At 48.1% G+C, this 26564-nt stretch overlaps 1 protein-coding gene across 8 annotated transcripts in view; it reads right to left on the reverse strand.

The window, feature by feature from the left end:
• Positions 1-19025: 19025 nt before the first annotated feature.
• LOC135921906 (N-acetylneuraminate (7)9-O-acetyltransferase) overlaps positions 19026-26564 on the reverse strand; it is a 243303-nt gene continuing 235764 nt past the window's right edge. For all 8 annotated transcript variants that reach the window (XM_065456310.2, XM_065456312.2, XM_065456308.2 and 5 more), the window contains one exon: positions 19026-19327. In XM_065456310.2, the coding sequence (XP_065312382.1) occupies positions 19076-19327 (252 nt within the window). In that variant the 3' untranslated portion in view covers positions 19026-19075. The remainder of the gene's footprint in view (positions 19328-26564) is intronic.

Consider the following 26564-nt stretch of genomic DNA (forward strand, 5'->3'; position numbering starts at 1 on the left):
ACCTTAGAGACTCAGAAGAGCCGGCAGTTATTGAGAATTATGTATGGGAAGGGTGCAACAGAACTAAGTCGGAAAGAAAGGGAGGGGGAGTCGGAATGCTCATCCATCAGGGAGCCAAATGGAAAAGAGTAAATTCACAATGTCAAGAGCATCTTTGGTTATCAGGTACAATGAGTGGGAAAGAAACTTGGCTTGGAGTTACGTATTTGTGGACCGGAATAAATTGCACAGAGAAGAATAAAGAGTTAGTGGAATGCATAAGCGCTGATATTAGGGGTTTCGGGAATGGTGCTGAGATAGTCCTATTAGGTGACATGAATGCCCACATACAGGATTTAGATGGCTATACCGACAATAACGGGAAGTCAATGCTAGACCTTTGCGAGCAACATAACCTCGTGATCGTGAATACAGGGCCTAAGTGTGAAGGACAGATCACGTGGGAAGTGGGAAACCGGCAATCGACCATTGATTACTGTCTGATGACAGAAGGAATTCATGATAAGTTGAGAGAAATGGTCATCGATGAGGAAGGGTTTAGCAGCATAGGCAGTGACCATAAACGCATCATTTTGAAAATGGGATATGTAGTTGGGAAAGAGAGCAACGAAAGCAAAATGGCCAGCCCAAATTTGAACGCTGAACAAATAGCAAATATAGTCACTAGAGTGGAGGAAGAAATTGGCAAGTCGCCAAGTAAGGGGTGGGAATATGGTGAGCTTCTAAGTGTAGTAACGACAGAAATACGGAAAGAGAAACAACACATTCATTGGAAAGGAAAAAAGAAACCGAAAAGCTGGTGGAACAAGGAGATACGAGAAGCGATCGCCGAAAGACAGAAAGCATCTCGAGAGCACAGGCAGGCAAAGAAGGCGCAGTTGCCACAGGATGAAGTAACCGGTAAATGGGAAATATACCGGGAGAAAAAGTCTATGGTTCAAATATTGGTGCAAGCAAAATTAAAAGGTGAAAGTGAAAGTTGGTTGTCAGAAATACGTGAGAAAAAGAAGGCCGCACCTAGAATATTTTGGAATCACATAAAATTATTAGGTAGGAAATCAACAACAATACAACAACATATCCTAGACGAAGATGAAAACAGACTGGAAGGAGAAGCAGCAATAAATTACATCCAAAAAGTAACAGCCGAATCTTTCCAAGGCAAGGACGAGGTTATATTTGAAGAAAAAAAGAGCATGAAAGAGACCCAAGGGGGAAAGGAGCTAGTGCTTACAAATTTAAACTGGAAGAAAGCGGAAGAGAAAATTCGTAAGCGCACAGCCACAGGGCTAGACGAGGTTCCCGTTAGGCTGATAAATGAACTGGGACCAAAAAGTAAGGAAGCTCTCGTGAAAGCAGTTGAAAAAACTTTAAAAGACAGACGAATACCAGACAGTTGGCGACAAAGTAGAATGAATTTAATTTATAAAGGTAAGGGGGAGAAAGACAGAATTCACTCGTGTAGACCGTTGACCATTACATCGGTAATATACAGGCTAGCAATGCAGGCAATCAAATTAAAGCTTCAAGCATGGGCAGAAAATAATGACATTTTGGGAGAGCTTCAGAATAGCTTTAGAATAGGTAGGCGTTTGGATGATAACTTGTTTGTTCTTACTCAGTGTATTGAAATATCAAAAGCAGAAAGCAGACCGTTGTATGTGGCCTTTTTGGACATTACAGGAGCATACGACAACGTAGACCGCAGCATTTTGTGGGATATTCTGGAAGGGGAAGGCTTAGGTAACGATTGTATACAGCTTTTGAGAGAGATTTACCTAGAAAATACTGTTTGCGTTGAATGGGAAGGGATGAGGAGCGCGGAGAAAGTTCATATCAACAAGGGACTGAGGCAGGGGTGCCCTTTATCCCCGCTGCTGTTTATGATGTACATGGTGAGGATGGAGAGGGCGCTAGAAGGAAGTAATATCGGGTTTAATCTCTCATACAAACAGGCAGGTACAGTAATAGAGCAGCAACTCCCAGGTTTATTTTATGCGGACGACATTGTGTTGCTCGCAAACAAGCAAAGTGATTTGCAACGTCTGGCTAATATCTGTGAACAGGAAGGCAACAATTTAGGTTTGAAATTTAGTGTTAGAAAATCAGGTGTTATTGTATTCAATGAAAACAGTGAACAGACAGTGGAGATACAGGGCCAAGAAATACCTCGGGTAACAGAATATAAATACCTTGGTATATGGATAAACGAAGGCAACGGATATATGGAAACACAGGAAAAAACCATAACAGTCAAGGGGAAGAGAAATGCAGCCATAATGAAGCACAGAGCGCTATGGGGATACAATAGGTACGAGGTCCTCCGAGGTATGTGGAAAGGGGTAATGGTTCCAGGACTTACTTTTGCAAATGCGGTTGTTTGCTTTAAATCAGGGGTACAATCAGGACTCGACGGGAACCAAAGGTCAGTGGGTCGCCTCGCATTGGGCGCTCACGGGAAGACTACAAATGAAGCTGTGCAAGGGGATATGGGCTGGACTAGTTTTGAAGTGAGGGAAGCTCGCAGTAAAATTGAGTATGAAGAACGGCTGAGGAATATGGAGGAAAGTAAATGGGCTGGGAGAGTGTTCAGGTATCTGTACAGGCAAAACATTGATTCACAGTGGAGGAAAAGAACTAGGAAGCTTACCAGCAAGTATGCGGCCTGTGGGGTGGGCAACACAGCAACAAAGAAGGTCAAGCGGAAAGTCAGAGAGGCTGAATTAATCTCATGGGTGGCGGCAATGGAAAAGAAACCTGCCATGAGTAACTACTTAAGGGGAAAAAACGAAATTAGGAAAGAAACCATTTATGATAACTCAAAGGGAAGCTCATTACTTTTCGAAGCGAGATCGGGATGCCTTAGAACACGCACGTATAAAGCGAGATATAAGAAGGAAGAAGAAGCATGTGCTTGCTGCGGTAAAGCTAGGGAAACGACGGAGCATATTTTATTAGAATGTGAAGACATCTATCCAGCGGTCGATTTAGGCACCACTGGCCTCTTTGAAGCCCTTGGGTTCAGCGGGAGCAGTGGTAAAGCAAACAGGTCCGCAATAGACATCAGTAAGAGGCGATTGGAGGATTGGTGGAAGAAAAGTAGGGAAACGACAAAGGACGGAGACGTACAAAAGCACAGTTCGCAATAGGGTATCAGAAAATTTGGACGTGGTAGTTCATAGTGTGTTTTTTTTTTCTCATGGGTTAACCTAGGTAGGATATTAGGCAGCATAGTAGCAAGAGCTTGGTGGCGCAAGCCACCGCCCCGTTCCAAAGGGGACGCTCATAACATCCATCCATCCATCCATCCATCCATTCATCCATCCAGCCGCACAAACACCTTGCGTAGGTGACTTTCTGCGACCACTTCGCCCTCGCACCGCCCATAACTACGACGAGGCTCGATGTTAGACACTGGGGTGGAAACACGAAGCGCGTCGTCATTTCGGTTAATTGTCGTCGCATCCATCGATTGCTTGGTCGGCCGAGAAGGTGACTACTCCTCCCCGTAGGTCAATAACAGCGCCGTATTCTTGCAGAACGTCAACACCGAGAATGACGGCACGGGACCATTCCCGTAGGACCAGGCAGCTGGCCATAAATGTTGATCCTCGAATCCGAACTCTAGTCATGCAGATTCCCAGTGGAGTAACGACGTGACCACCATGCAGCCGTCCTAATGTGCGAGCCATCCAAAGGAGAAATTACTTTCTTCGGAAATATTGCCACCTTCCCGCTTAAGATGGAAAAGTCCGCACCAGTATCCAGTAAAGTGCTAACCGCCTAACCGTCGATCACCACCGGTATGTCAAGCGAAAGCCGGTCATTCCGTTCAGCTGCAGTTGACATCGAATCGGTGCCCGCCCTTGTTCGCGTCGACTGCCAGCAGCCTCGCACGCGAAGGTCGCTGTAGTTCGTTCTCCCGGCGGGGACTTGGTGATCGTGCGCTTGAATATCGCTGGGGTGGTGGTGAAAGTCCCCTTGGCGTCGGCGAGCGTGACTGTCGTCCGGTAGGCGGAGGCGTGCGCTGTTGAGCCCAATATCCTAGGGTCGCCGGCCAGGTCGGGGTGGCGGCGAGTAAGCGGAAAAGCCCCGCAACCCGAGACATCGGTATAGGCACTGGCGGAACAAATGATCTGCCTCGCCACAGTGTAAGCACAGAGGACGGCGGTCCGGTCGTTAGCCAATACATCCGACTTTCAAGGGGCATGCGCCGATCGTCGGCGTAATGCACTGGCTGCTCCGGCTGAAGCACAACAGGAGGAGCGGCAGGTGGAAACGCTAGAGGCGTGCGTCGTTCTGCGATGTATCGGTTGTGCTGGTGAAAGTGCAACCGGACCAGCGGCGTAAACAAACAGTGGGCGTGACGAAGTAGGGAGTCTCAGGGCTTCTGCGTCGGTCGCCCGGCGGCGTTCAGTACACAGCAAGAGGAAAGGTGGACCGGAGCGCTTGGTGTACTTCATCTTTTACAACACTCGCAATTGAGCTCACTATAGCTTGTGACGCACCGTAAATCCTTTCTTCGTGCACAACGGTGCGGATGAGCTATCGGAGGTTGTCATTGTTGCTTCCGGTCGCCGTGAAAATATCACAAGTGGATGCTGCGTTCACTTGCCTCTCCTAGAAGTTCGATCGCTGCTGAAGCACCTTCTCCATACTTACAGCCTCCGATGAAAATTCGGCGACAGTCTCCGGAGGGCTCCGCACAAAGCCAGCGAAGAGCTGCTCCTTTACTCCTCGCATCAGGTGACGCAACTTCCTTTCCGCGGTCATTCCAGGCTCTGCTCGTCTGAAGAGGCGCGTCAGGTCTTCGACGAACGCGGTGACACTTTCGTTGGAAAGCTGGGCGCGGGTCTGTATCGCTCGTTCTGCTCATTCGCGGCGATCAGCGCTGGTGTAGGTGTCTAGTAGCTGACGGCGGAACGCAGGCCACGACATCAGTTGCTCCTCACGATTTTGAAACCACATACGCGCGCCGTTCTCCAGGCAAAAATAGGCATCTCTAAAGTTTACTGGCATCGTCGCATTTGTTGTACTCGGCCACGCGCTCAAAGTCGGCCATTCAGCGTTCGACGTCTTCGAACATGTCGCCACGGAACGACTTTAGAACCCGTGGGTTCTGAAGTAATAATAATATATGGGGTTTTACGTGCCAAAACCACTTTCTGATTATGAGGCACGCCGTAGTGGGGGACTCCGGAAATTTTGACCACCTGGGGTTCTTTAACGTGCACCTAAATCTAAGTACACGGGTGTTTTCGCATTTCGCCCCCATCGAAATGCGGCCGCCGTGGCCGGGATTCGATCCCGCGACCTCGTGCTCAGCAGCCTAACACCATAGCCACTGAGCAACCACGGCGGGTGTGGGTTCTGAAGTGTGAACCGGGTGTGTGTGTGTGTGTGTGTGTGAACTGACTTTTAGAGAGAATGGATGAGATAAGTGCAGTGCCGTAACTGTATCTCACACGAGGACACCTCGCCATCACTGCACGGGGAAAGGGATGTCGGGAAAGAAAGATGAAGGTAGAGAAAAGGAGAAGGCGGCAAAAAAAAAAAACATAAGCGAATGCGGGGCTCAGAGCCGCGCTCTTAGTTGCGTCACACTGCAAAAATCAAGTATTGCAGCAAGCGCACTTTTCACGATAGACTAGTGGGCTACAGGAAAAAGCAGCGCGTTGGTCGTGTCGCAAGGCAGTCCCAAACGCCGATATGAGGAACACCAGTCCGTGCGCTCCCCACTGAAGGCAGGACAGTGAAGTAGGAGGTGCCCACCCGCCGTGGTTGATCAGTGACTATGGTGTTGGGCTGCTGAGCACGAGGTCGTGGGATCGAATCCCGGCCACGGCGGCCGCATTTCGATGGGGGCGAAATGCGGAAACAGCCGTGTACTTAGATTTAGGTGCACGTTAAAGAACCCCAGGTGGCCGAAATTTCCGGAGTCCCCCACAACGGCTTGCCTCATAATAAGAAAGTGGTTTTGGCACGTAAAACCCCATAATTTAATTTAAATTTAGGAGCTGCCCGAGCGTCTCCACATCGGCGCAGTTGATGCACACGGGACTGCCTCTTCCCTGCAGCCTGCGTAGTCTGGCGGCCGTCACGTAGCATCCGACACGAAGGCGAAAGAGGAACGAGCGGTCCTCGCGGGAGAGTCCGGCGCGGGGAAGGAGACGAGGGGGCGTACATGCGGCAACGCGCGGGTCCGGATACTGCGCGCGGACGGTGCGCAGAATCGTCGTCTTGGCCACGTCGAAAGGGGTGACTGAGGTGGCGATGGGACTGGAGTGAGCCTCCGAGCGCGTCGGCCGCCTCGTTTCCCGGTAAGCCGATGTGCGCCGGGACCCACTGCAAGGCCAAATCGCAGCCCCGCATGACGAGATGGCGGAGTTTAGAACCGACCCGCTGCACAAGCGGAAGACCGACATAGTCCTTCGCAAGCATGCACAGTGCCGCGCGCGAGTCAAATAAGATCGCAGCGGAAACGACATTGCTATGCTGTAGTAGTTCAGCCGCAACGTCGATCGCAGCGAGCTCGGCTCCGTCGACGACGAAGCAAACCGAAGGCGGCACTGTCGCGTAGCGGAAATGTCCGGCGCCGTGCACGCAGCAGCACCGGAGCCATCACTGAACACAGAGCCATCGACGTAAAAAAGCAGCCCGTCCCCTAGGCACTCTTAGAGGAGTGCAGCCGTCACCTGCTGCATGGCACATGCAGCTGTTCCGCGCTTTGACCCGACACCTGGCACAGTGGTGGTGACGTAGAGTAGCGCGGAGTCGTGCGGCGAGAGCGGCAGAGGGAAAAGTTGCGGCAGTGACGCGATGAGTACGCTGAACTCTGTGGCACGCTGGCCCATGCCCGAGCCCTCGAGGGTGTGGAGGCGGCACACGAGGCGCTGGCCCTGTAACGAACGCTGGAGGCGCTCGATGTGGTGCAGCGCTTGCTTCCGTGCGCGTAGTGAGGGCGGCCAATTTCCCGCTTCGGCGAGAGTTGCTCCCCCTTGCGAACGGCGAGGAAGCCTGTAGAGTTGGCGGATTACGGTGCGGTGCTCCATGTCGATGTCTTTGCAGTTGGCGGCTCTGGCGTTGGTGAGGGAAAGCGCATAGAGTGCTCGTGATGTTGCGACCGAGTTGTAAACTCCAAGTGCAAGTTGCGGTGTACAACCACGACCATGGGCGAGCAGGGAGCGTGCGGCGCCCGCCACCTTATAATTCTTGCAGAGCTGGGAGACGGCGGCGTTAAAGCTGACCCGGCAGTCGATGTCGAGTCCGAGATAGCGCACTTTTCTCTGCCAGGCGAGGGGGCTTCCGCGCAGCGTGAGATAAGGCGCTTGGAAGCGCGCACGAGCACCGGGGCTGTACTAACAGCGCCTCAGTTTTTGACGCCGAGAGCTGAAGCCCTATGCTGGCGAGGTATTCATCGACGGCGTTGATCGCCGACTTCAGCGATTCTCGCACTTGAAAGCCGAGGTCCGTGGGCCCGCACGCAAACAGTGCAATGTCATCGGCGTAGATCGCCACACAGACTTCGTGGGCTGTCATCTTCGGGATGTAGTCAGGTAGTCTTGCCAGAGCCAAGTTAAAAAGAAATGGGCTGATCACGCTGCCTTGGGGAACCCCGGAGGTCCCGCTGCGAGGGGCACTGAGCGCGTCGCCAACACGCACTCTGAGCGTGCAGTCGCTGAGGAAGGCAACGACATAGTCAAAGAGGCGGCCGGTGACACGTAGCTCACGAAGGGCTTCAATGATGGTGGTGTGAGGGAGACCATCGAATGCGCGTTGCACATCGAGCAGCACGAGATATCCGGCTTCCTGGCGACTTGCGGCGTGCTCGAGCATAGCCACGATGTCCGCGAGCGAGTCTGCTGCTGAGCGCAGTCGCCGGAAACCACTCGGTTCAGGGGCGAAAGCATCAACGGCGGAGGCAATCCCCTCAAGGCGGTGCAAAGCCATAGCTTTTTTTTTCTATTTTACCCTCAGGGCAAAGCATTACAGAGGGGATGTGGGTAATACATAACACTGAAAATACAAGCAACAGCACAGAACAATTACCAAGGCATAGATAAGTTAGAATAAGTGATCAACACAATATATCATTCAATAGAAGCGGTAACAGCAGTCCGAAACAATACAGGGTCAGGAATTGTGGCAATTGAGGAAGGAAGGTTGTTCCAGTCATATGACGTGCGAGGAATAAAAGAATCCGAGAATGTTTTAGTTTTGCATGTAGAAATGCCTACCTTATGTATGTGATCTGTGCGGCGTGAAACATATGAAGGGCGAAGAAGTAACTCGTAGCCAATAGACTCATTATGAAATATTTTGTGAAAAAGGCACAGGCGTGCAATTTTGCGTCGTTATGCAAGTGAAGTTAGGCCCAGGGTAGTTTTCATAGTGGTTACGCTTGATGTACGCCGAAAGTCAGAAAGAATAAACTTCAATAAAACTTGGTGCTGGGCTAGTTGGTGATGCATTCTTTAAAACTGATGGTAGCGCTAAAAAGGAACGGACACACGAAGAAAAGACGACACGACGACTTTGTCGTCGTGTCGTCTTTTCTTCGTGTGTCCGTTCCTTTTTAGCGCTACCATCAGTTTTAAAGAAAGGACAGAAAGAATAAACCGCGCTGATTTGTGTTGTACCATCTCCAGTAGGTCGATCAAACTCTTAACACTAGGGTCCCAGATTGATGAAGCATATTCCAGTTGTGAACGTACGAGTGTGGTATAGAGTAGAAGTTTGATGCTAGTTGGGGCTGCGTGAAAGTTGCGTTTCAGATATCCGAGCATGCGATTAGCTTTGTTAGTGATGTGCACAATGTGCGCATGCCAGCTAAGGTTAGACGTAATATGCATTCCGAGGTACTTGTATCTTGTAACAGGATAAAGTAACACACCATTAAGAGTATATACTGGCAATTCGCTATTAACACGAGAGATGCGCATAAGTTTGCACTTTTCAGCATTTAAATCATATTCCAAGTTTTGCACCATGTTGAGATAGCGTTAAGGTCAGACTGAATGATGTGCGTATCACTATCATTTGTTATTTGCTGAAAAAGGACGCAGTCATCGGCGAAAAGATGTACAGAAGAAGAAAGGTTACTGGGTAAGTCGTTGATAAATATAAGAAAATGCAGGGGCCCCAAGACGGTGCCTCGGGGCACACCGGAAAGAACAGAGTGAACGGTGGAATTAACATTGTTGACGGAAACAAATTGCTGACGATGGTTAAGGAACACTTCAAGCCATTTTAGAATGTTAGTGTCTAATCCTACCATGCGAAGCTTTAGTAACAAAAGATGATGGGAAAGCTTATCAAATGCCTTCGCGAAATCTAGAAAGATGCAGTCGGCGACAGAGCGGCAGTCTAAAATTGCGTGAAGTTTGTGCGTGAATAGGAGTAGCTGTGTTTCGCATGAATAGGACTTCCTAAAACCGTGCTGAGAAGGACGAAAAAACGAGTTTGATTCAAAGAAAGTGACAATATGTGAAAATAGTATGTGTTCTAAGATTTTGCATGGGATGCTGGTAATAGATATGGGCCGCTAGTTAAAAGGCGAGTGTTTATTACCAGATTGATGTACAGGAACCACCTTACCTATATTCCAATCGGCCGGTCGTTCACCGTTTTCCAATGATTGCTGAAATATTTTAGTTAAGGCAAGTGATGAATACATTTTAGTACTTTTCAGGAACTTTGTAGTAATGCAATCGACACCAGCACTGGAAGATATCTTAAGATTGTCAATTATTTTACCTATACCATCAGGACGGATGACTACAGGGTACATTTTGAGGAAGTTGTTATGATCCAATTGAGGGAAATCCGTAGTTTCACCATTTGAAAAAAAGCCCGAAAAAACATCGTTCAGTACATTTGCACAGGCAGTATCGGATATAGGTTCGTCACTTGAATTTATTAGTATTATTCTAGACGTTTCAGAGGAGTTAATGACGCTCCAAAATTTCCTTGGGTTATTGAGCAACATACCTGGTAGAGTGCTATTCCGGTAATTTGCTTTAGCACTCATGACCGCAGAATTGTAAGTGTAAGCTGCAGACCGATAACGGAACCAATGATGTTCAGCGCGTGATTCTTTAGCTGAACGGAAGAAGCGTTTCTTACGGTTAGACAAGCGCTTAAGATGCGCGTTATACCATGGCGCATGCAGGTGATAACATATTACGTGAGTGGGTATGAAACGGCTGGTGAGATCTAAGATTTCGTTCTTGAATAATTCCAGAGTTTTGCCGGCTACTGAAGTAAGTGACACTGGGCGATAGGAGCTGATGTCCGTGGCAGCTTTGCCGCGCTTGATAATAGGGACGACGATCGCCTCTTTCCAGTCAGCTGGAATTATGCCACTGCGCCAGACACCGTTGAAGACCTCGAGCAGTGAAGGGAGCTGCGCTACATGGATGTTCCTGAGGACCTGATGTGTTAGTTCGTTGGCACCAGGCGCTGAGCGTCCTTTACGCGTGTTCAAAACAATGCGCAACTCACTGAGGGTAAACTCGGCCGAGCGCAGCACCTCAACGTGCTCTAAGAGTGCACTCGTAGGAAAGTAGCGCAGGCGGAGCGAGGAGTTCAGCTTTGTTGTGAGGCGGTAGTTTCGCAAGTTGCACTGACGGGGTGCACAGACGGAGACGACGGAGCGAAGGCATAGGCGAAGAGTTCGGCCAGTTGCTCTGTGCTCAAGCACGTAGCCACCGCGATGGAGAGTGCAGGACGGCGAGGGATCTTGGGACGAAGGAGGGCAGCGAGAATGCGCCAAGGGCGTGACTTGTCGCGAGTGTCCTCCAACGATACGCAGAGACTTTGCCAGCTCTGGTTGCGGCGCTGTCTGGCGTGACGGCGACACGCAGCGTCCAGGCGGTTATATAAAGTCCAATGCTCCACCTTGTCGCTCTTGATGGCACGGGGTTCGGCGCGACGACGGACAGCGCGCAGATTGAGAAGCTTGATACCGGGGGCCGACGTTCCAGCAGGCACCGTGCACGATATTGTAGCGGCATCCACGCACCTCGTAAGATGCGTAAGAAAGATTGTATTAGCCGGAGGGGGTGGGGCACAGAGTTCCTCCAACTCGACATTGTGGAGGCGTGCTGTCAGGGCAGCAGTCCGGGAGGAGAAGCAGCTGCAGCAGTCCTCCTCGCCACCAGCGCGGTCCTATGCCAGCGCGCTGAAGGGCCCCAGCCCTGCACCCAGGCCTTCGGTACCAGCCCCTCGTGCCTCCCAACGCCAACAGACACATGATACTGCTGCCCCACCAGCCCACACTACTCTGTATCAGCTCGTAGAAAACCTGCTGTTCAGCATGCAAGCAGTCAGCACCATGCTGCCAGCTGACCATCCGCCCCGGGCCATCTGCCTGCAGGCAGTCGCATGTCAACAGCGACCCAATCACCATGGCTATTCGCACAGCGAAACGACGGCAGTGCATTCTGCAATGCAACGTGCGCTCGCTGCGCCGTCGACACGCCGTACTGTGAACCGGGTCGCATTCGTGCTATCCATACCAGTTGAGGTGGTTTGAATCGCTCTGTTGTCTTCCGGAGGGAGTGCCCTGATCCTGCTGCTGGCCCGATGGAGGGCAGTCTCGGTTGGCACTGGGCTGGCGGTTCCGCCTCCAGGAGGGGTCTGCGGCATGAGTGAGAAATACCCAGAACCTCCACCAATTTTTAATGTGTCTTCAAAGAGGACTGGCGACGTTTAATGAGGACAGCTGGCTCCTGGAAAACAACGGCGGTGGGACCAGGCTATCGAGTGGGCGGGCGTAGCACACGCACTTCTACCTTCTTGCCCTTCCTGCGTCTTCTTTTGCACTACCCCCCATACTGCAGGTGGCAACATTATTTTCTGCCTGTATAAGTACAGTGTCCAAATATTTTGCTGAAAAACGCATTTGTCTTACGTTCTGTTATGTGATGACCCATGAGGAGCACAGAAATGTGAGAAAGAGAAGCATAGTGACACATATCACTAAAAGAAAGGGAATATTTATTGCTAAAATATATAACCGTCACCGAAATGTAGCTCAAGGCTCACCAAAACGTTCACCTGCCGAAAGCTGCAGGATGGCATGCACAAAAACTAGAACAGCATCGACAAAGCAAGGCTCAAGGTACAAGCATCTTATAAATGTCAAAACAGATCAGTTCAACCTTACATCTGTGGCGGTTTTACTTCCATATTGCACCCCTTAGTTAAGTAAGGCTGGTAAAATCAGTGCAAGTATAAATGCTGAGCTGCAACAAGACGAAACTCGGCAAGAACATTTTCCTAGCATTAGGAGGCGGAGTGCATGGGATTGTTGGAAATGAGACAATGAGCTTGAGCAGGCTTCTCATCATCTCGCTTAAATGATTTAGACGGCAAACGCCCAGTGGAGCAGAGAATTTTATTAAGACCATTTCACTCCAAGACACAACTCTAAGCATCATGGTTTAGATGAACAAGGTTCTTGTCAACTTTCGGCTGCGTTCTGGGTCACAGGATAATTGAAGATATAGGTGTACTTTTTCTGTTGAGCTACTGCACTAAGGTGGGCAGCAAACAGTCATGACGGAATATTTTTCACGATAAAATTGCCAAGCAGCTTTCATGTCACGTCGCGAGCCCCAAAAATCCACTTGGTGAACCCGTGTGCAGCATCGTTGAAATGAGAAACACCAGGCAACCAGACCCCCCGGCACTGACTAATGTACGCGCATGTACGACTGCTTCAACCGACGTTCTTAGACGAAGTTCAGTTCATTGGCACAGCCAGGAGGGGGTGTTGGTAGGTCGAACACCCCCCCACACACACACACACACATACCTTTCCCACGGAACAGAAAGTTTTAGGAGGTGGCTTCCGAAAGAGCGACATGGATGAAAGTCAAAGATTGAATGTGATAGCAAAGCGAGGGGTAGTGGCAGTCCGATGAGGGAGGAGAGCGTCGTCATGTCACCGTACCCAGAACTTAATAAGCGACCAAACCAAGCCTTCGGAGACGCGTACACAAGAAGAGAGGAAAGACAACCACACAGGCTGGGACTAGCAACAGAGTTTAACAAAACTGGAATGCATCATGTAACCGCACAAAAACAAGGGACAAAGAAGGAACACACAGGACAGGCGCGGAACTTCAACTAAGGTTTACTCCGGGAAATCTCACATTTATACAAGTATCCTAATCACACTTGCTAATCATCAAACAGCCATCACGTGACGTTGGCATGCGTGCGTGAGTGCCGCAAATTTGCTTGTAAGTATTCGAACTCTTTATCGCTCAATGACACTGAAGAGCTGCTTACGCAGCTGCCAAATTGCATTTTTATACAGTAAACTTCAAAGATTTCTCGGCTCAATTGTGATGCAAACATCTTCAAGACTTTAGTGTCGCGGAACCTGAGCACTTAGGTGCACTTGGGTTATGAAACAGAGTTTAACAAGAGGTAAATGAAACACTTGAGGGCAGGGTGACGCTCATCGAAGCAACATGCTTCACATTGTTTGGATCACTGTGCAGGTCCTTTCTCTTATGTCGTACCCTTCCAGCTTCAGCACACCTCGTCCGCCTGGTTCGTATGGACATGCACTGTCGATCCTTGGCTTTTCGGACCCGTGGAAACGTCTGTTTCGGCCACAAGTCTGTTTCTCTCATCACGGCCAAAAATGGAACGTCGCATTGGCCCCACAACTCTGTGACGTCGACGCAAAATGCTATAAAAGGCGCGGATTATTTACATCACCTAAGACGGCACGGCGGCACTCATCGAAGCAACATGCTTCACCAAGTCAAGATCACTGTGCAGGTCCTTTCCGTTTTGTCGTCCGCTTCAAGCTTCAGCTGACCTGGTCCGCCTGGTTCGTCTGCACATGCGCTGTGGAATCTTGGATTTTCTGGCACGTGGAAACGCATGTTTCGGCCACAAGTCTTTGTTTCTGTTATCACTGCTGAAAATAGAACGCCGCAGTGGCCCCAAAGCTGGGTGACGTCGACGTAAAATGCTATAAAAAGGCGCGGATTATTTATATCACCTCAGATGGCACGGCGGCACTCATTGAAGCAAAATGTTTCACCATGCCTAGATCATTTTGCAGGTCCTTTCCCTTTTGTCGTCCCCTTCAAGCTTCAGCCGACCTGGTCCACGTGGTTCGTCTGGACATGCGCTGTGGATTCCTGGATTTCCGAGCATGTGGAACCGTCTGTTTCGGCAACAAGTGTTCGTTTCTGTTATCGCTGCCGAAAATGGAACGTCCAATTGGCGCCACAGCTCTGTGACGTCGACAGAAAGTGCTAAAAAGGCGCGGATTACTTACATCGCCTCAGACGGCACGGCGGCACTCATCGAAGCAACATGTTTCACCATGTCTAGATCACTGTGCAGGTCCTTTCTCTTTTGTCGTCCCCTACAAGCTTCAGCTCACCTGGTCCACCTGGTTAGTCAGCACATGCGCTGTGGAATCCTGGATTTTCGGGCACGTGAAAACGTCTGTTTCGTCCACAAGTCTTTGTTTCTCTTATCACTGGCAAAAGTGCAACGTACATGGTCCCACAGCTGTGTGACATCTAAGGAAAATACTATAAAAGGCGCGAAATATTTACATCACTTCAGACGGCCCGGCGGCACTCATCGAAGCAACATGTTTCACCACGTCTAGATAACTGTGCAGGTCCTTTCCCTTTTGTCGTCTTCTTCAAGCTTCAGCGGACCTGTTCCGAGTGGGTCGTCTGGACATGCGCTGTGGATTCCTGGCTTTTCGGACCCGTGAAAACGTCTGTTTCAGCCACAAGTCTGTCTCTTCTATCATTGCCGAAAATGGAACGTCGCAGTGGCCCCACAGCTGGTTGACGTCAACGGAAAACGCTATAAAAAGGCGCGGATTATTTATATCACCTCAGATGGCACGGCGGCACTCATCGAAGCAAAATGTTTCCCCATGCCTAGATCATTTTGCAGGTCCTTTCCCTTTTGTCGTCCCCTTCAAGCTTCAGCTGACCTGGTCCACGTGGTTGGTCTGGACATGCGCTGTGGATTCCTAGATTTTCGGGCATGTGCAACCGTCTGTTTGGGCAACAAGTGTTCGTTTCTGTTATCGCTGCCGAAAATGGAACGTCCAATTGGCGCCACAGCTCTGTGACGTCGACAGAAAGTGCTAAAAAGGCGCGGATTATTTATATTGCCTCAGAAGGCACAGCGGCACTCATCGAAGCAACATGTTTCACCATGTCTAGATCACTGTGCAGGTCCTTTCCCTTTTGTCGTCGCCCATAAGCTTCAGCCGACCTGGTCCGGCTGGTTCGTCTGGACATGGTCTGTGGATTCCGGGATTTTCGGGAGCGTGGAAATGTCCTTTTCGGCCACAAGTCTTTGTTTCTATTATCACTACCGAAAATGGAACGTCGCATTGGCCCCACAGCTGTGTCATAGACGGAAAATGCTATAAAAGGCGCGGGTTATTTACATCGCCTCAGGCGGCACGGCGGCACTCGTCGAAGCAACATGTTACGCCATGTCTAGATCACTGTGCAGGTCCTTTCTCTTTTGTTGTCCCCTTCAAGCTTCAGCCGACCTGTTCCGCCTGGTTTATCTGGACATGCGCTGTGGATTCCTGGATGGTCAGACACGTGGAAACATCTGTATTGTACTCTCCACCTTGACCTGCTTGTTCTGGATCCCGCTGAACCACACCCCAGTCGCCTCAGTTCCGTCGACTTCGTTTGCTTGCCACTTTCGGCACTGACTTACGTTGAATTAGTGGCATCCCCACCAGTGCCCGACGGTCACTACATCGCGGCTCCTATGTTAAGACGTCCTACTTACCCACGGGATCACAGTACCTCATACCGTTTTATCTATTACGGCGAATTGCGTCTGCCTGCCAGTGGTCAATTTTGGCTTGACGACACAAGTGCTGCCACGCGGGATGTGTCTGGGCCAGCTTTGCTCCTTCGAGGATCAATCAGTAGCATCTATTGTAGTAGACGACAATTCATCCGATCCTCCTCTACCATCGCAGTCGGCAACTTGTACCATCGCCGACTTACAGAAAATGATAGCGCCCGACATGCCGTCCAAGCACGCTCGTGATCTCTACCGCATTCTGTTTTCCTACCACGATATTTTCTTTATTTTGTGCCCACCAGCACATGCTCAGTGAATACCACTTTACCGGAACCTGATCCTGAGAAGTGGACTGTCACAGATGGCCCACTAATTGATAAAAGGGGGCCAACGTCGAGGACTTCAACGGGAATGACTTCGACATCAAGTTCCAAGTTTGCCACGTCGTCACCTCGTATGTGGGGGCATTCATGCAACATTGGAGGCAGAGTCTGACGGAACAATGCGACATCATAGGTGGGATTTTGCAAATGGTTCAACGATAGTGGTTGGCCAAAAAGAACAGCGGATTTCCCCAACGAGAGAAAGGGGGAAAAGTGCATAGAAAGTGGATCTTGAGTGTTGTGGGGGTGTGCTCCCTCTCATACTAGTGCTTCTAGGTGTACGGATGCTCCTACTCATGCTCGTACTAGTACTGGTGCTCGTGCTCGTACATGTAAACTATAACCATGTAAATTTGTAAATAAGCCCCTTTTCTCATCTCTTGGACATTGGCCCGGATCTCCATCAGCCACATCATCAGCCACGAAATCGTAATGGCTGCTCCGACACCGAGTCGCAACAACTGGTTGACAGCGGTAGGATATGCTACCTTGGGTCCCAACACTGTGTTCGTATTTTACGGAAGCATTTGAGTGCCGCCATCTTCAGCTGCTGCCGTTTTCTATACGCAACAATCCAAATGCACCCATTCAGACTCAAACCGACCTATGTTATAGCTAATAGACGGGGGGTGCAAATTAGTACATACACAGACGAAGGAGACAGGATGAGCGCCAATAGCTATGCATCACCAAATAGCCCGACAAAAAGTGCTTCTATGACCTCTGTACACGTAATGCACAGACAGAGTGGTGAACTCGCTCACTTGACTCAAACCGACCGCTGAGTAGAGGTGAGTCGAATTGGGTGTGGATCTGAATCTAGTGCCGGTAAATCCCAGATATCCCGAGTGTGGGCAAAATACCATATATACGCACGTAATGAACACACTTTTTTTTTTTTCAATATACTGAAGCAAAGTTGGGGGTGCGTTCATTATGCGGGGTAAGTTTCATGGAGACATTTTCAAAACCGAAAAAAAAATGGAAAAGACGGTAATGATTTGGGACACACTTAAGATAACTTATCTTTGCAGTGAAAATACATGTATACCATTTGCAAAGTGTAACTTCACTCCCCATCGGAACCACCAGACCTGCCGATTAGGTCGCTGGCCGCTTCATCCACATCGTGATTCCACCAAAGAATTTTTTTTGTTTCTTTTTAAGAACCGATGTGTCAGCTGCGCGAAGTCGGCGTGACCTAGGCCAAAGCCGCGCGCCAAAACTGAATGCACGCTCCGAACGGTGATCTCCGATTGTGCCCCAGTTTGTCCTCGCAGCCGCGTCCGTGGCCTTATGCCATTATCGCAAGCATCATGTTGAAGTGCGCGCCTCCTGCTCATCGGCATGTCAAAGTTCATCATTGTCCAATCAGCGTTTCCGTTTTGTGAGCAGGTAAACTCTATGTCCCGCAGCAGGCGTATAACTCAACTTAAGGCCCATCACATACATCGAAACCCAAAGCAAGCAGAAAAGCGAGCCACAGACACGTGAATTCGACACTACACCCGACAGTGACCATTATGCCGATCAAGTACCGGCCACCCATTCGTCACTACTTCCCATGCGCCGTGCCTGGCCATGCATCCTGCACGCACACCCCTATTACGTCTGCGTGAAGTATGTAAACTGCATATGTTGCAGAGAGCCAGCTAGTTATCTTTTTTCTCTCTCGAATGTGCGAGGTGCCTTCGCGCCGACACTGGCAGAAAGGATGCATTCAGCATTAAGTGTGCTTGCTTTAAACACATGTGCGAGAGTCAAAGAGTGTTGTCTCTCTGAAATTCAAACTACAGCACGGCCGCTCGATTGTGAGACTGCGCAGTACGAAAGTTGGGGATGCGTTCATTACGCGAGTTAATACGGTAAAGCACACTTGAAACACATGCAATTGAATTTGTTTTTGAGTCGACCAAACTATGTGCAAGGATAATTCCACATGATCTCTAGCGAATCTATGCTTGCATCCAGGCTGATTAGAAACAATGAGCCTGAGTGAGGACATGCAAACAATGGACTCATCTACGTCAAATGAAACAAAAAGAAATTACAGCGCATTGTTCAAGTCTACTTTTGCGAAATAAATACGAGCTTCAGTTAAAGTTATGTCTGGTTGGGCATTGTGTGCTCCTCATACATCTCTGTCCAGGTTTAAGGCATGGTCGTAGGTCGGCGTACGCTTTGTGAGCACACTCGCTTATACACATATTCATTTCGCAGCCGTGAGTGTTAATGAGGAAGAGGGAGAGCGGACGGAAGTAGGAGCAGAAGTGCGTGGATGGGAGCAGGAATTTGGGTGACTGTCAGTAAGCGAACAACTGTTGCCGAATGTAACTGTCGCTGAGTGGACATACTAGTGGGTATGAGTTAACATTTGAACACAAGGGAGTGAGGGTGCATGAGTGCTACTGGATGAGTTTCAGTGGAAGTACCGATGCAATGAGTACAAATGAGTGCAATTCACTAGTGGTGTGCAGGAGTGGGTGCAAGTATAACGCGAGTTCCTGTGGCCGCAGCTTGCCGACTCATGATTTGAGTCCATGAATCCATTTGTGATTCTGAGCGAGCCTTGGGGCAAGTATGGATCCAAATTATTCCAAATAGATGCCCCTGAGAGGCTTCAGTGATGTAAACACTTGATTACATGTTTAGGCTGCAGAACCCACTAAAATATAGGACAGCTTTATACTGCAGCCACAAGAGATGTGCATTGCAAGAATCCTAGTGTGCTGTTCACAGCAGTACTAATATGCATCATCACTTTTGCATAAACACTATGGTGTTTAGGTTGTGAAAACATCCCAGCCATTTGCAATCTGTGAGGCTTTATTCCACTCCTCAATGCCAGCACTTTCCCTTCAAAACATGCCATCGTGGACACCAATGGGCACCAAGAGCAGGCCGAAGATGACCACATTGCGCACCAGGTACTTCCAGTCAGCGGGCACGGCCAACGGCATGAGGCGTGCTGTCAGCACGTGCACCTCATGTGCCACGCACACCAGCACCAGAGAGGTGACCATCACATTGAGCACAGGGTAGCCAGGCACCAGGACCAGCACTCCATGGGTGTCTGCTGCCAGCCAGATGTGGTACTGCGCAATGAACAGCTGCACCCACCCAGCCAAAGCATGTATAAATTAACTGTGCCAAAGTAGCTGAACCATAGTTGAGCATCATGAGGAGCTTTCATTTCCCTTTATAATCCTCATCCCATAATCAGACTAAATCCCTCTTGATCAGCTGCTCACGTGTCACTGCTTCATTTATAAACTCAAAATAATTACTTGAATGAATCACGCATATCTTTTTTTTTTCAGGACTTTCAAAAACGTGTAAGAACAGGTGCTTCAACAGAAGCGCTCAGCCACGGCCGGTCTCGAGGGGTGCGCGCGGTCTCTAGGGAAGCGCGCGCTCCCCTAGAGACCGGCCGTGGCTCAGCCTGCCTCACTAGCGGGACACCATAAGGTGGCGCATGCAACTAGGAGGCTGGGGCACTCACGCACACTAGGCATCATGCTGGATGTTGCAGCCTGCACTTTTTAGGAGTGTTTTTAATTTTACTGTCGTGTTACACAAGCTTAAAAGGCAATTTATAATTGTTGCTGTGCTTTCCTGAATTTTTAAAACAAATGCGTATAGTATAGGACGATAGTTTCGCTTTCAACAAGCATACAGCATTTCACTCGCTGCGATGCTCACAGTTTGCATCTTTTGCTGAAGCAGCTAGCAATTCCATTTGACTAGTTCTACTTGAACAAAGAGCCACTGTCAATGGTCGCTGTATGCTGTGTTCTTGCTTTTATTTTATACGGAGGCAGTGTGCTGAGGAGTTCCCCGCAAATGAGTTGTAGCATAAGCGCCTTCGTGCAGTGTAGATAATTAACTTTCGTATATTTCACTGTTCTGTAGGTGCAAGTGAAAATGAAATGTAGCGCGTTTTCCATACGATTTCTATGCAGAAGACATAAGCTCTTGAAGCCACGAATTGAAAGGTGCCGTATTTCTTGTAAACCATGCTGTCTTGCCTCGTGTACATTGTTCCACGGAATCAATTTGTGCATCCTTTAATAAAATAATCTTCATGACAGGAGTGTTTGTTGTCCTTGCTTTTTTATTAAAAATTAATGAGGGAACAGATAGATACAAAAGCAATTTGTAAGCCAAAGAGGATGTCAATTGATATTCAGGAGGCACGCACCTTGTGTGGCCTTTCTCACAACTGGGTTTCACATAAGCCCAGCCTACTTTCTCAAATTTCCTCTGCTGGAAATGCTGGCAGAACAACTACACTGTGCACTATCGTTCATGTGATTGTCCCATATGCTGGGTTGAAGTGCTTCCTTCGCACATGTAGTCTTTGGTTGTAGGACTCATTCTTCACGCTCCATGGAAACACCTTGTCATGCTCAGCTCTACTCTTTTGGGACACTAAACACAAAAACTCGTTTTACAAGTGATATACCCAATGTTGCAGTTTTGCACGAAACACTTCTTGTCCAAAATCCATCTCAGTCTGTCTCTACCAGGCAGCGTCATATCTCAAGATGCAGACCACCCTCTTCTCTCTCTTGCAACATAGCCTATTTGTCATTTGCCATTATTTATACTATCATTTACAGTGGACCTCGGATACTATACTGAATCCTGACATATCAAGTTGGATTTACCCGACTCTAACACGCATTTTTTTCAAGAAGTTGGGTTCAAAAACTGCCTGCACATTACAATCACATAAAAAACCAAAACCATGTTTTCGGCACTGGCAACAACCTATCGTCAGAGGCATGGTCAGAGGCAATGATGACGTGGTCATCGCCATCACAAGATAGCGGCCAGTCGTGGTCGAAAGCATGGGCAGATGGGCAGCGCCCATCAAACGATGTTGTGAAGTTGTTCAGAGCAGCGGCGAATAATGTGCACATTTATAGGGCTTCTGGCCTTAATATCAAACTGAAAAGCGTGCAGCACACGCACGAGGCAAGAGTGGTTACTGCGGTGTTTTGTGCTCGTGTGTTGCGGCCTGCGGCATAGCGAACAGGTGAATGGTGGATGCAAATAAGAAGACTGTGGATGGCGCCATGGTGGGCCACAGAAAGCGAAATGTCGCCAGACAGGACCGAACCAACAGGCTTCAGGGAGCTGACAAGCTGGAGAAGTGCCAGGGTAAAAAGACAAGCGATTCTAGTGACACCGAGAACAATGAAGCTGAATGGGTGGAGTGCACAGAATGCAAAGCATGAGTGACCCTTGCGGAGACACACTTCGAGTCAAGCACATGCTGTGCTCAAATACAAATGCAAGAAGTGCGTGAGGTTGACCTTTTTTCAGGCAGAAATGACCCAGTAGGTTAAGCAGGTCAGAGAGGAATGGGTTTTGCCAATGGAAACGGCACAGAAGAAAGTCAAAGATGTTCGATATGCACATGCAAAACTGCTCGAAGCACTGCAATCACAATTGAAAAACGAGACCTAGAAAAGAGGTGAGCTTGAAGAAAGAGTAAGCAGCTATGTCAGATGTTATCTGAAGCGTCTCCTCCTGTGCAAGACACAGCTGAGACAGCTGGAGTAGCAGTTGCGGAAAACAACAGTGTATAGACTCCACAAGGACCAAGAGTTGCAAAGGGGCTTGAAACCTGATCAGTTGTGGAGAAAGAGCATCCAGGAAGGAGCAGTGAATGTGAATGGACTGTCAATAAGAGAGAACAGGGGAGAAGAAAGCCATGACAAGATTCCATCATGTGACAGCCAGAATAGAAACTAGGAAAAAAGACCAAGAAAGATGGAGTCACAAAGGGAAGGTTGGAGGGAGGAGAAAAAAAGAAAAGCAAAAGAAACAGACAGAGTGGAGCCCCTATGGTAAGTGACCAAGCACAAGAATCGGCAAACGCAACGAGGCAGCTGAACAGTGCCAACACACAAGGAGTGGAAAACACAAGTGCATATGTTTGGTGATATGAATGCTTACGTCATATGTAACCTAGCCGAAGAAGAAGCGAGAAAGGTGATTCCGAAGACAAAGTACGGGGCGGGGATGAGCTGAAATAAACAGAGATGGCCGCCTTGTCGGTCTAGCTACCTGTTCTGTTACAAATTTGGCACAGTCGCATATGGAACCTTGTGCTACTCGCCTGAGCCGCACCGATTTTCCATGGACAATGTGCACCGACGTTACAGATTCCCGTGATAAGCCGGTGAATGTTGCACAGTGTGTCTACAGTGAAGAGCGGTCCTGCTTGGGTGAGCACTTGTCATATTGAAGTCTTACTACTGCAACTTGTCTACCTGAAGTCGAATGCTGGTGAGGGCTTTCAAGATTGTTACAAGTGATCCCCAACATGACGCAAACGTCATGCACTCTTGCGAGCTTCATTGTTCCACCACAGCAAATCTGTCTTCACGAAAATGGACGTAATCTCTCGTAACTGCGATGTTGAGGATCACAGTGCAAGTGCGCTGACGCACAATATAATGAAGTTGCAAAAACCGAATAGCCAGCACCAGCAGCAACTATTTGATTTTTTATTGCAAGCAAACTTTCAGCAAATGAGGAGACACCCATGCAGCTTGTCAGGCCAGAGGTCTACGACTGGTCGTACAAGAAGTGCCCAGGAATGGCTTGATTTTTACGAATACGCCTGTGACAGGAATTGCTGGCAAGAGGATAAAGACAACGTTATGAACATGTGTCTGTACTTGGGAGGTAGCGCAAAGATTTGGCATGAGCTTCTGAAAGAGGTGACTGCCCATGGGATGAGTGGAAACAAAGCTTTTTTTTTTTTCATTCGGTGAGAACAAGTTTTAAAGCTGGGATAAAGCATGTCATATAAGTACAACTCCGGGCCGGTTCTTGACTATTTCATTGGGAAATGGAGACTGCTGCATTTAGCTGACTCTGCTCTATCCCAGGCTTCATTGGTCGCGCTCATTATGCTGGGACTTCCAGAAGACATGCGGTGTCGTGTTCAGCTTCAAAAGTCAAACACAGAAGAGTTACTACAGAATATGAAAGAGGTGTGTTATAATGTTGAGCAACCTGTAAGTAGTTATGATAATGTGAAATCCCAAGATGAACTGGCCCCACCGAATAAACAAGTCACATATCAAGAGGAGAGCAGGAAGGCAGCTACACACACCTCCGATTACAATTCACCGCGACCACAACACAAAATATTTCATGTAGAGCGCACCAACTTGGTATATATTCCAGTGCATGTAAATGGAAAAGAAGTCAGTGCGTTGGTTGACAGTGGAGCTTCCATCACCGTTGTGAAGAAACATATTCCGGACTTGAACCCAGTGAAAGATTACGACGGCAAAAAGCATGTGCACAATGAGTTGGCGGAGGTAATCGTCACGTGTCAGAGCAAGAGTATCAAAACCAGAGCGTTGGTCCTCAATGGAGTAAAATATCAAATGATTTTGTCCCGCCCAGTAATGCAAGAACTCCGTCTAAATCTTTATTGGGATGGCCAAGTTACTACTCAAGATGATCCCCAGTTATCATTTCCCCTATTTAGTGAAAGCCTTCAGAAGCCCGCTACAGCGCATGACGTCACCAGGATGCACCTGGAGCTCCTCTGTGTAGGAGGGTATCCTAAGGCTATATCCCAGTTCAATGTACCATTCGAGCTTTGAGATACAACAGTTGTGAAACGGAAGCCGTACAACATGTCGTGAGATAAGAAGATATGGCTCAAGGAGGAACTGCAGAAGAAGCTCGATGCTGATGTTATCCAACCGTCCACGTCTACCTTTGCATCACCCATCACTATAGCACCGAAAGAAGACAGAAAATATAGACTTTGCACTGATTACCATCAAATTAACAAACAAACTGACCTGTTACCTTTCCCGATGCCACACATCGACGAAATTGTCAACAAAACTGGTGGTTGCATCATATTCTCTCGCTTGGATCTTTGAAAGGGTTTTTGGCAAGTGCCTTTAGTAGAGGAGACCAATAAGTTTTCAGCATTTGCGACACTTTCTGACATATATGAATATAATAGACTGCCTTCTGGTTGGAAGAATTCACCAGCTTGGTTTCAAAAGATGATGAATAATGTTTCGAAGCCACATCTTGGATGCTTTTGCAACGTCTACATTGATGACATTATAGTTTACTCGAGGTCAGAAAAAGAGCACTTGAAGCACTCCGAGCACTTGGCCACTATTGTGCAATCTGGTTAGTGATGCAGATCTTTAGATAAACGAAAGAAAAAGTGAATTATTCAAGCCTCGGGTAGTTTTTCTTCGAAGGGTGTTTGATGGTGTCACCAGGAGCACCAAACAAGAGTCAGTGCAACGAATCTCGAAGCTTATGAAGTCACATGATCTGCATTCACTCAGAGTGTTTCTTGGACTTGCTGGCCACTTTAGAGCATTTATCAAAGATTTCGCTAAAATAGCAAAATATTTTACTGAACTGATCAAAAATGGTGTCCCTTTTCTCTGGACGGAAGAATGCGAGGCAGCCTACCAGGAACTTGTACATCGTATATTGTCTGAACCAGTGTTTACGTTACCTGACTTCAGTCTGCCTTTTAGGATGAATACTGATGCATCTTAAATGATGATGCAACTAACGAAATAAATCTCATTGGCTCAGATGATGAATTAATAAGCCCTAATAATTCCCCAGCAGCCCTAAATGAATTCTTCACGTCGGTATTTCACGTCCCTAATCCCTGCACTATGGAACCTTTACCTAGCTTCTCGGCAAAAACAATGCCTAAAGTGCAAATAAACCCGGAAGGCATGTCTAATCTAATTCGCTCTCTTAAAATATCATCCTCGGCTGGCTGCGACGACCAAAAACACCAAATTACTGTAGTACAATAACTCTTTCTACAAAATTTTTGTACCTTATATTTAATCAATCTTTAAACACAGGAAACGTTCCCGACGATTGGAAAAAAGCGAAGGTAATTCCCATTTTTAAAGCAGGAAGGCGCGATAACCCTACTAATTACCGTTCGATCTCTCTAACCAGTGTCCCATCTAAGCTCCTTGAGCACATTATAGCATCTAACCTAATGGATTACCTAGAATCAATCAATTTTTTTTACCCTTTACAACACGGTTTTCGTAAATGTTTGTCTTGCGAAACTCAACTTGCCGAATTTACCCATGACCTACTACTACACAAGGACGATCACCTTAAAAAAGATGCAATTTTTCTAGATTTTTCTAAGGCCTTTGACCGCGTGTCTCACAACTATCTCCTTGCAAAATTATCCTCCCTCGGTATCCGGCCCGAGATTATCAAATGGATTGAAAATTTTTTAACAGGACATGTTCAGTTTACGTATGCTAGCAATTTTCAGTCAACCCTTACCAGTGTAACTTCCGGGGTTCCCAAAGGCGCAGGTTTATCTCCTCTATTGTTTTTTATTTACATAAATGACCTTCCCACTAACATATCAACGAAGCTGCGTCTTTTTGCAGACGATTGCGTTCTTTATAACCCCTTTCATACACCTAACAACACAATCGCCCTACAACACAACCTTGACACTATCGCTTCTTGGTGCGAAAATGCTCCCCCCCCCCCCCCCGTCCACATGCCTCTTAACCTCACTAAATGCAAGATATCTTTCACGCGCAAACACACCACTGTACACCCCACTTATCGCATTAACTCTGTTCCTATTGACCACACGTGTACTTACATATATATAGGAGTTCATATGACGCCATCACTTTCATGGGTGAAACATATCCAAACAATTCGCTGCGAAGCTTCACGCACACTAGGGTATTTACGACGTAACTTAAAATCCGCATCGTCTGAAATAAAAAAAACTTGCATATTTCACGTACGTGCGACCCAAACTTGAGTACGCATCATCCATCTGGCATCCCTCACAAGCTTATCTCGCCGATGACTTAGAAGCCATACAAAACCGCGCTGCTCGCTTCATTACGTCACAATATTCAAAACATATCAGCGTAACCACCTTAAAACAAACTTTGTCTCTCCCATTGCTTGCTTCACGGCGCGTAACTTCTTGTCTTTGCCATCTTCACACTTTCTTTTACTTCATCCATTCAGGACACGCCGTCTTAAACCGCCCGTTCAGAACATCATCCCGTTTATCTCATACTCGCCCCTTGGCGGCGATAAAGTGCCGGACGACGGCAATGAGCAGGTCATTCTTCCCCCATGTCATAACACTTTGGAACGCACTCCCGGATGACATTGTTTCGTGCAGCGACCGCAAAACATTTCGCGAAAAATTAAATGATTTTTATAATGCCAACATAACCACATGAATACCACATCTATTTATTTATCGCCTTATTGGTACTGCGTATATGTTTCGTTTTCGTCTTTCTTGAAATT

This window comes from Dermacentor albipictus, chromosome 1 (assembly GCF_038994185.2).
Source record: "Dermacentor albipictus isolate Rhodes 1998 colony chromosome 1, USDA_Dalb.pri_finalv2, whole genome shotgun sequence".
Taxonomy (NCBI): domain Eukaryota; kingdom Metazoa; phylum Arthropoda; class Arachnida; order Ixodida; family Ixodidae; genus Dermacentor; species Dermacentor albipictus.